Source organism: Perognathus longimembris, chromosome 1 (assembly GCF_023159225.1).
Source record: "Perognathus longimembris pacificus isolate PPM17 chromosome 1, ASM2315922v1, whole genome shotgun sequence".
Lineage (NCBI taxonomy): Eukaryota > Metazoa > Chordata > Mammalia > Rodentia > Heteromyidae > Perognathus > Perognathus longimembris.
The window spans coordinates 116698197-116708596 of NC_063161.1; the positions used below are offsets into that span (position 1 = coordinate 116698197).

Below are 10400 nucleotides of genomic sequence, written 5' to 3' on the forward strand. Positions count from 1 at the left end.
CGTTCATTCAATGTTAGATTGTGGATATTAGTTAGAAAAATGTGGAAACGAGGGCATTCTCTGTTAAATCATTTTTTAAAAAAAACTTGCAGAGCACCTGGGTAAAGACATATCCTCAGAGAGTCTTAAGCAATTACATTTTAATTTTGGCCACACGTTTCAGCCATAACTACTCTAATATATGTACACATATTTCAGTATGTATTAAGTAATATTTAGTTTCAGTTTATATAAAATTAGTTTTAAAAGGTATAGGCTTTTAGGTATAAAAGTGAAAAACACTTATTGTAAGTACTATGAGAAAAAAACCAAGAGAATGGGGTAAAAAACCAGAATTATTCCACTAGTTCCAAACATCTTCCATATGTAATTCTCTGCACTGAGTTTTCACTTATCCAGAACCAAGCACAGTGGAATGAGTCCTCCTGAAACCTGCTTTTAAATGGTCTGTAAGATAGAAATGGCTTTTACATTTTAAATTGTTGGGGGAAAGAGATTTTCAGAACACACCCAAAATATTTGGATTACAATTCTAGTGTCTATAAGTAAACTTCTATTGGAACATAACTCAGTAATTTATTAACATATTATTTGTGGCTACTTCTATACTGAAACAACAGAGTTCAGTCGTTGTGACAAAATATATAGCTTACAATGCATGAAGTTTTATCTGATCCTTTATAGAAAATGTTAGGTGTGTCTTGGTCAGGTCTAAGCATGGTCCATGTTACCCAGAAATTTATAGCCAGAAAATTTATAGTTGTATAATATTATATCAAGTGGTTGCAAGTTACTTATACTTTTGTGGTTACATGTTGGATTACAGTCTTCCCTTGCTATATTACAATTCACTTATTAAGGCTTCACTATGTGAAAATCCGTGAAGTAGCAGTAAGTGAACCACCATGTAGAGAGGGGCGACTATATAACGATGTTACTTGGTGGATTTTCACCAATTGTGAGGACGGGGGTTGGGGGGGGCTTGCTCTGGAACATAGCTTCTGCGATGGGCAAAGGACCTCTATATTCCTATTTTTTATCGGCTTCTAATGAGGAACCTAGTTGTAAGTGAAATTGTTAGGTTAAGTAGCACTAATCGTTTAAGCTCGTTCAGTTATAGTTCAAATGGTTCTATCATTTTTTTATAAAATCTATATAGTTGTTCAACAGTGCTGTCACTAACATACAGTACTGTAATTTTAAAAGTCCAGTTTTTTTTTTTTTTTGGCCAGTCCTGGGCCTTGGACTCAGGGCCTGAGCACTGTCCCTGGCTTCTTCCCGCTCAAGGCTAGCACTCTGCCACTTGAGCCACAGCGCCGCTTCTGGCCGTTTTCTGTATATGTGGTGCTGGGGAATCGAACCTAGGGCCTCGTGTATCCGAGGCAGGCACTCTTGCCACTAGGCTATATCCCCAGCCCTAAAAGTCCAGTTTTTGTTAGCAGTAAATATCTCATTTGCTTTTTAATTGCTAGTGAGAGCTATGCTTTCTTCTATTTAGTAGTTGTATTTTCAGTTTTGTGAACTGTCATTTCATAACTTTTGTTCATGATTCAAATTATTTCAAAAATAAAAAATCATCAGTAGGAAAATGTGTATTTTCAACTTTTTTTCCTATAACCCAAACTTTAAAATCGGTTCTTTTTCTAAGATAAATTTTTCTAACATCTTTTTGGTACTAAAACTGAACCGAGGGCTATGCTACCACTGAGCTATATCCTAGCACACAGTGAAAACAGTTTTATGCTTCTCTCCAAGGAAAAAAATAGGGCTGTGTATGCAGGGATGTCAATTTTTGCTTGTCGTTAAAATGCAAATACACACACATATAGAGATAAATGCATGAGTAGTCTCTTAGTTTCCACGATTCCACTTACGATTTATTTTCTTTTTAAAAATTGATTTATTTATTGTCAAAGTGATGTACAGAGGGGGTTACCATTTCATACGTAAGGCAGTGAGTACATTTCTTATCAAACTTGTTACCTCCTCTCTCATGTTTCTCTTACCTTCTTCCCCCAATCCCCCCTGCCTCGAGTTATACAGTTGGTTTGCAGCATATAGTTTTGATGATTTCTTGATACTATTCCTACTGAGTTATGGTGCTCACTAGGTGTATTTAAGCAGATTTTCAATGCTGAATATTTTCAACTTAATATGGACAAGGAAAATCTGTTTGTATACATGTATGTATGTACGTAGTATATATAGGTATATATGCACATTTGCACGCATGTATGTAGGTGCTGTAGTGAACACCTCACTAGTCTTGCTTTTTGTAAAATTTATTTTTGTGTATATAGCCATAGAAAAATGCCTACTAGTAGAACTGGCAAATACAAAGAGTAAGTAGGTGTAAACTTTTGTCTCTCAGAAAGTTTTCACCTGGTTTTACCCCTACTAACATCAAGTCAGTTTGCATTTTCCCTCTTACCAGCAGCAGGCACCATCAGATATCTCACTTTCCCATTTGATAGGCGGAAAATGCCAGATAGCTGGCATATCTTGTGTCTTTAGCTAAGAGTAAAGTTATCTATACTTATTGGTCATTACACTGCCCCCACCCAAAAAGCAATGTGCAGTGAGAGAGAAGCTGCCAGGTTTCCCTCAGATGCACTTTTGTTCTTATTAGTAATAGTGACTCTGAATACTGCATAGGATACTCTGGGAGGACAAAAAAGAAGCTCAGTCTTCCTGAGACTGTTAGTCATATAATGTAAGTTCTAACCAGTGGGATGTAAAGGAAGTGTTCAGTTTTAGAACATGTCTTTAAGTGGAAGCATAGGAGTTAGAGATTAATGTTACCTCATATGCTGTCACCTATAGAATTATAATAGACATATAGAACTTAAGAGCTAGAGGGCATCCTCTTCCCCAGTTTATAGACAAGAGAAGTGAGGCTTGTGTGGATTGTTTGCTTCCCAGTTACATTGTAATGGACTTGGGAGCAGAAAGGTCTGCTAATCTCCACTCTAGTATCCTCAGCAAACTCTATGCTTAGCATATGCTCCAGGCAGTACTGCTCTGGCTTACTAAATCATGTTTTTTCTTGCTCTTTATAACACTAAACTCTAGAAAAATTAACTTGATCAGAATTGCTACACTGGAGACAGATGTTGTAGTGTCACTGTTTGAGAAGGCTTAGTTGGTAAAACAGCTTTGATTTGTAGATAATTTATTGAATGATTATTATTACACTAATGTTTTATTTTATTTTGGTTTGGAAAGCATTCTTAGAAAATTAAGTTATTAGTGTTGAAAATGGCTATTGGATGTGTCCAATAACTTTATTTTACAAGATATTTTTAAATGGAAAAATTTAGTAGACACATTGTATATTGTGAATATGTATTTAGCTGATAGACTGTAACATTTCAAATAGAATCATTTATAGCTTATTGAGTAAATAAAAGTGCTTCCATAAAGATTCACATGACATTTAGCTTTTATTTCAGGTAACTAATTTCTTTTTTGAAAAATTGCCTAAATTTAGATTTACATGAGATTCTAGAGCACCATCGCAGTTTAAAAGCAGTTTAAATGACCACAGACTACAGATTTCAAGTGTAAGATCAGGTAGTGAATATTAGCTCCAAATGGGCGTGGACACAAAGTTATTTAACTTTCTTTTACTCTATGTTACATTAGAGAAACATTAAGATATGTTTATAAAATATAATTCGTAATAAGAAAAATAGTTAATATGTACTTGTTATTCTCAAATCAAAATTTCACCAGAATTTTTGCTGGCTCCTTTTTAAGTGACTTAAAATCAGATTTTGTTCGATTTCATGAAAAAATATATTTTTTTTTATCAGTATAGCAGATGATCCTAGTAGCAAAAACAATTATTTGTTTTCATTTATACAAAATAAGCCTGCTTATTTGCTGGAGGCTCCCCTCCCCCATCCACCCACCATTCTCCTTCCCCATCCATCCACCCTTCTCAAAGTTTTTAGGTTGTTTTCTGTGTCTAAGAAATAAGGTTTGGAACAAACATGTAAAGACTGAAACTGACTCGAAATACCAGAGTAATGCTCAATATCCAATTTCAAGATTATTTAGTTTAAAATTGTTATATGAGATGAAAGGGCACTTTCTTTCACAAAGTAGAAAATTAGACATATTAAAAAGTAAAATAAAAAAGGCAAAGAGGGAGTCCTTTTGTAGAATGTGAAGACACGTAAAATATTCAAGAGAATTGAACAGTTAGAAGAGACCTTCCCTGAAGGACTGTCTCCCTAAGTTTATACTGTGTTAGGTTGATGGATTCAGCAAAACAAAAAAGGAAACTTCAAGTGCAACTTATCCTTTGAAGAAGTTCTACTGTCTCAATATTGGTCAAACAGGAGAGTTGGTCAGTTGGGTATGTGCACCCTTCTCTAATCTAAAACATCAAAAAGCAAATACCCTCTGGTTCTGTATATTCTCTCCTTTCACACAGTTTCTTAGACCAGAATTTGAAATATAAAGATGTAAAAAAATCCAACAGAACTGAAAATACAACTACCATATCATCTAGCAACCCTTGTCCTAGGTATTTGCCCCAAAGATTTGAAATCAGCCTATTGAATGATGACTATGCTTATTGCAATACTGTAGTGCACAACAGCCAAGCTATGGAGTCCACTTAAATGTCCATCAGACGATGAATGGACAAAGAAATGATGGAATATATATGCAGTAGAATTTGTTCAGTCTTCCAAAGGAAGAGAATCTTCCAAAGGAAGATTCTGTCCTTTGTTTCATTGTTGATGGACAATGCCATGTGAAATCAACCTAACACAAAAGAACAAATACAAAGTGTTCTCACTTTCACATGGATCCTAAAGTAATTGAGCTTATAGAAACACAGTAGAGTGATAGTAACTAGAGGATTGGATTGGGGAATCTGGAGAGATGATAAAGGGTACAAAGCCCAGTTGGATTAGGAGGAATGTTTCATTTTTTTTCATATTCATGACACAGTGTGATAAATATAGCTATACATTTTACTATTGCTAGTAGACTGGATCTCAGTATCTCATCACAAAAATGTCAGATACTTGGTGAAGGATAGATTATTTAGTTTGATATTCTTATTATATGCTATATTAAAAATTACATTGTAACTTTTTTAAACCCGTAAATACGTACAAGTATAATTTGACGATACACATAAAGATGTAACAGCCCCAACAACTTACCTGATGATATTCTTTTGTTATGATAAAGAATACTGTTGCTGCAACCAAGTTTTGTGAAGAGGAAAGTCAAACCTCAAATTCTGTGCCCTTGCAGCCTTCCCCAGCTCTAGCGGAATATAAAGTTTGGCCATGGCAAAACCAATCAGGTGTTGCTGCTGCTGATTCTTGCACACAGCTGGGAAAAAAAAGAGAAAATGTGGCTCTAGTCGTAGTGTTTGTGCAGCAGGCACATCGCCAACCATGATGTAATGGGGTACCTCTGTTCATATTCCAAACTGACATGCTTGCACCCAGGATTGAGGTTCTTTAAAACTCCTCAGAGCGCCTAGTAAGTGTCAATACATGATTTTTTCCATTTTTTTATCCTTGGGAATAAGATAAATCTTCTTCACCATCCAAGTGGCCATTTTAGTTTTTTTAAAAAAAACTTCTAGCATAAAAAGATGATTTCCGTCAGCTATCTGCTTTGCAGTGGCGCATCAAGAAATCAAAAGAACAGAGATCAAAGAAAATTGCTGAACTAGGTGTTAGGTCTAGACATTGATTTTTCTCTTGTTGTAGTTTTAAAAAACTCTACAAAAATGGTAACATATACAACAGATGAATTTCTAATAATTTCCTAAAGCCAGCAATAGCTTCCTCCTTGTTTTCACATGTAGAAGCAGTTTTGTATAACAACATAATAAAGAAGAACCTTAAACCTTATGTTATTTTGTTAGCAAAATGGTAAGAATATCTACCAAAAGAGGTGTTCTGAAAATTTTGTTATATAGGCTGTGGGTTTTAGTGGAGATAATTGAAAGTACAATTGTTAGCTCAGTTAACACTTATTTGCTGGGATCTGGAAATTGCTGACATAAGATTGATCACTACTTTTGTACTTTAAATGTCATAAACAAATACCTGCAATTAGACTTCATGCACATTAAGTATGTAGTAGTTACCAATGTTATTTATGGCTTACATATATGGCTTTATCCAAATATTAGTTTTGTTGTTAAGTACTTCATGGTTATAGAGCTGATCTTAAGTTTGATTCTGATACTAACAATGTTGAAAAATACAAATAGTTGTTTCCTTGTTCTGGTTCTTATTTTGATGTTTTGATGCACAATGTATACATACTTAGATTGAAACAGTCCATTAAAACTGAGTGGTGGTATGATTTTTAACATAAAGACAAAATATTTTTCCTAGATTTTTATACCTCAGTGATATTTTCTAGAAGTCATAGTGATTTTCTCACCTTTACTTGTGCTGTATTTGTTAATTAAATAAGCCAGGCTAACAAATTAAAGAAAGAAATACCCATAGTTTACTTTTTAACCGTTTAATATAACAGCTTATAAAGTGCATATTATAAGCATATTGAAATGATGTTAGTAGTGTTCATTTATGTACATTGCTAATCAGTTGAAGCAGCGGTGAAAATGCCCAGTTTTATTGACTTTTGGTATAATAGCTTTATAAAAATGTGTGCGTGTCACACACACACGTCTTAACCTGAGCTGAATTCAGGGCCTGAACACCATCCCTTAGCTTTTTTTCTTTTCTTTTTTTTTTTAAAATTAATACTAGTGCTCTACCACTTGAACCACTCCTCTAGTTCAGGCCTTTTGGTGGGTAATGGGAGATAAACATCTCATGGCCTTTCTGTCCTGAGCTAGCTTTGAAATGTGATCCTCAGAGCTCAGCCTCTTGAGTAGCTAGGATTACAGGTATAAGCCACCCACTTTCAGGCCTATACTAAAGTTTATACAAAGTTTTAATGTTTTTTCTGCTCTTTGGGACATATGATACATTTACAGGCACATGTGAAAAATATCAATTTTTTAAAATATTTTCATTACTTTGATTATTTAAATGGACATTGCTATCTCACTTTATATTATGATAATCATGTTTACTTTCTTGTTTATAGTTTGGGGCTCTGTTAAGAAAAATGAGGGTGTAAGATATCACAAGAAATGTATTCACTGTCTTATTATGTAACTGTACCCCTTTGCACAACACCTATAAAATTTAATAAAATTTAATTTTAAAAAGAATTTTCTACTTAATATTTATTATATTTCTCTTTTGTGTATCACAGCCAGGATCAAGAGACCATTCAAATCTCTCCATTCCTTCAAGAGCTACTCTTCCTGCTGACAGAATTGCTGTTGGGGAATTTTTGCCATTGCAAGCTGAACTTGATACAACTTACACTTTCTTTAAGGAGACATTTATAAATACTGCACCCCATTCTCTATCAGCATCTAACTCCTCTCCAGTGATGTCTGCTAATGTCAAAAGACCAAGTTAGAGTGGATTATGACTTTATGAAATAAAACAATGGAGGAAGAGCTAACAATACAATTGAAATTGTTTTTAGGGGGGATTTTCTTATTACTTGAATTTTGTTTCAGTACAAGGGATGGGTTTTAAAAATCGTGCAGTAACTTGATGTGTGCAGGAATCTGTGTCTCCCTGAATAATGAAATAACCCAGTTCCTCTCTAAGTTTTATTTATTATCACAGTTGCTCATTTTTATGTAACATATTTTTAAATGTTAAAGAATGACACTTTTTGGGTAATTTCCCTCGGACTTAAAAAAATCAATAAGCCATTTTAGTCTCTATCTATCAAAGTTGTTTCATACTTGTCTATTTTAAAGCAGGACTGCAATACTTTAATAGGATTGAGAGAGCTATTTGAAATGTATGCCAATGATTCCTGTCATTTCATGGCAGCCCTGCCATGGTTCACTGAGCCCCTCTTCTCTCTTGTCAGCTCAACTGAAGACAAGCATTTAGTTGCAAACTTTAAGCAGGTTGTGCAAAACAGAAATGATGTGACTGCTTCTCCTCCTGCACAATAATGTCACTCCTGGTCAATGTGAGAAGGTCAGGTTGCTCCTTGTAAAGCTACATGATACCACTTGCCCATTTGAACAAGTTAAGTTAACTGCTGAATCTGGTCCCTGCAGGGATTGAAAACTCATCCTTTTATCAAGTCTGCATTTGATAAGAAAGTAGAGCAATTGTGCAGGGAGGATTTCCTTGGTATGTTTAGCCACTTTATAAGGACACTTCCCACACCAGTACAGCAGGTAATATATTTAGTATAAGCTGAAAACTTCAAGGTAATGGCTGTTTTGACCTTCAAAATGGGCTCCTTTTTTGTTTTTGTTGTTGGTAGGACCCGAGAGTGACGCCCATCTTTGATGCTGACAGAATTTAAAACAAGGCCATTGCCCTGCATTTTCTGCCTTGTAGCACACAAAAGTAAAATTGTATGTCAGGCCGAGATGTCGGGGAGCTGACAAGATGCCCCAGTGACATTTCAGCTAGAAAGAGCAAGTGTCTTGCAACCAAGTGGTCAAATATCAAATAATAGGTCAAGCAGGAAGGAGCTGAGTTCTAACCACAAAGAGGTTTCTGGTAACTTACTTGACAAGCTTTTGGGTGCTTTGTGGCTTGACAAAGTGATGTTCTGTTGGGTATCACTAGACAGACTGTTCTTTATCGCCTTCAGAAGATCAGACATTGACATTGATTAAACTCTTTAACCCTTAAAGGTTAAATCTTGCAGTTCGTTTGCATCATGGTAAGTGAAAAACAAAAGAATATTTGTAATGTGTATCTGCTTTTGTATTAATCATTTAACTCCCATGGACATTCACTTCTAAAGTGATCTATAGTTTTTGACAAAAGAATTTTGATGCAAGAAATCTGTATTTTATATTATTTTTTTCATTATGGAGTTTTTCATTATGAACGCATTAGAAAATAACAGTATGCATTGTAAAATCTATATTGTGTTTACTGTGACATTTTATTCAAATATAACTAACTGCTGAGAGTTTTTATTGGCCTTGATAAATAAAATCTGCATACTATTTATATTATTAGCCAGAGTACCCAAGTGATATGTGCTATCTGAGTTAATACAGCACTATTATTGTCATACTGTGTAACACAATACTATTTTTTATAGTACTAAGCTAGTTTAATTAGCTTTGTATAAAACTTGAGAAAGCTTTTTATGTGGAATAAAATTTTATTTCCCTTAATTCTTTCTTTGGAATTCTTTTTCATATGCCCTGTGTAATACATCCTGGATGAAATTCAACTTGTGAATTTATTGTAACACAGAATGTTATTGATTGTTTTTATATAGATAGTAGAATAATTTATGCACAATTTCAAACACTGTCTTTTACCATTCTGTGCAATGACGAGGATATTCTCCATATAGAAACTGATGAACAGTTCTTTATTTGATGTGATATCATTAAACTTCCAATTTTCATACTATAGAAAAATGTTACTGTATATGTCTTACATGTCTGTGTTTGTGTGTATATGTTTCTGTTGAATACCTGTTTCCAAATTCCACTGATTTAAGGAGAGCAAAAATGCCTTTGTAAAATGTGCCTTGGACAAGCTTTGATCTGCTTGCCTTAATTTTACAATCTGTTAATAGGATAATTCCAAAAATAAACATGTGTATATTTCCATGTATAAGTGTATTTGACCTTGCAGACAAATTTTACACAGCAAATTCTGACTATAAATTCAAAAAGATTATTAAATCAAATCGAAGCATGTCACATTTATAAGCAACTAGATGCTAAAGGCCATAGAAACTGAAGGATGAGCCTCCTGAGCAATCATTAGCATTCACCACCAAATATAGTAATATTTATACCATATGCTTTTTTTCCCCCAGAAGTCAAACCCAGCAGGAGGAGAAGATTTAATGACGTGTCCTATGGAGATCTAAGAAACTTGAGACTGCCTCTGAGCACCTTAGTGACCAATTGCTGCATATTTGAGATCTGTGTTGCAATGGCAAGGACAGTTGTGCTATCAACTTCTTTACTTCTTAAGAATGATGTATGGACTAAACATTTCTCAGGAGAATGATTTCAAATATTTTTGTAGGGTAAGGGATGTTTTACTTTACACCTCAGAATGTGGATTTTCTTACTAACCTGTGATCTAGGAAAGTACCTGTATCACCCACTACTATCAAAGGGATTCCTAATGTTACTATTCTGATACCCAAGTTACACTGAGTTTTTGTGGACTTGCCATAATTTTTAATATAAATGTTTTGGAATGACACAACATGAATGCAAAAAGGTTTAGGAAATTGTAAGTAATACTAGTTCAGTGATAGTTTGACATAGGTAAATACCTTTTAACTAACAGAATGATCACTTTATCTTA

At 34.4% G+C, this 10400-nt stretch overlaps 1 protein-coding gene across 1 annotated transcript in view; it reads left to right on the forward strand.

The window, feature by feature from the left end:
* Ccdc171 (coiled-coil domain containing 171) overlaps positions 1-7639 on the forward strand; it is a 256019-nt gene extending 248380 nt beyond the window's left edge. The window contains exon 26 of the mRNA XM_048352641.1: positions 7276-7639. Within this exon, the coding sequence (XP_048208598.1) occupies positions 7276-7488 (213 nt within the window). The 3' untranslated portion in view covers positions 7489-7639. The remainder of the gene's footprint in view (positions 1-7275) is intronic.
* Positions 7640-10400: the final 2761 nt, after the last annotated feature.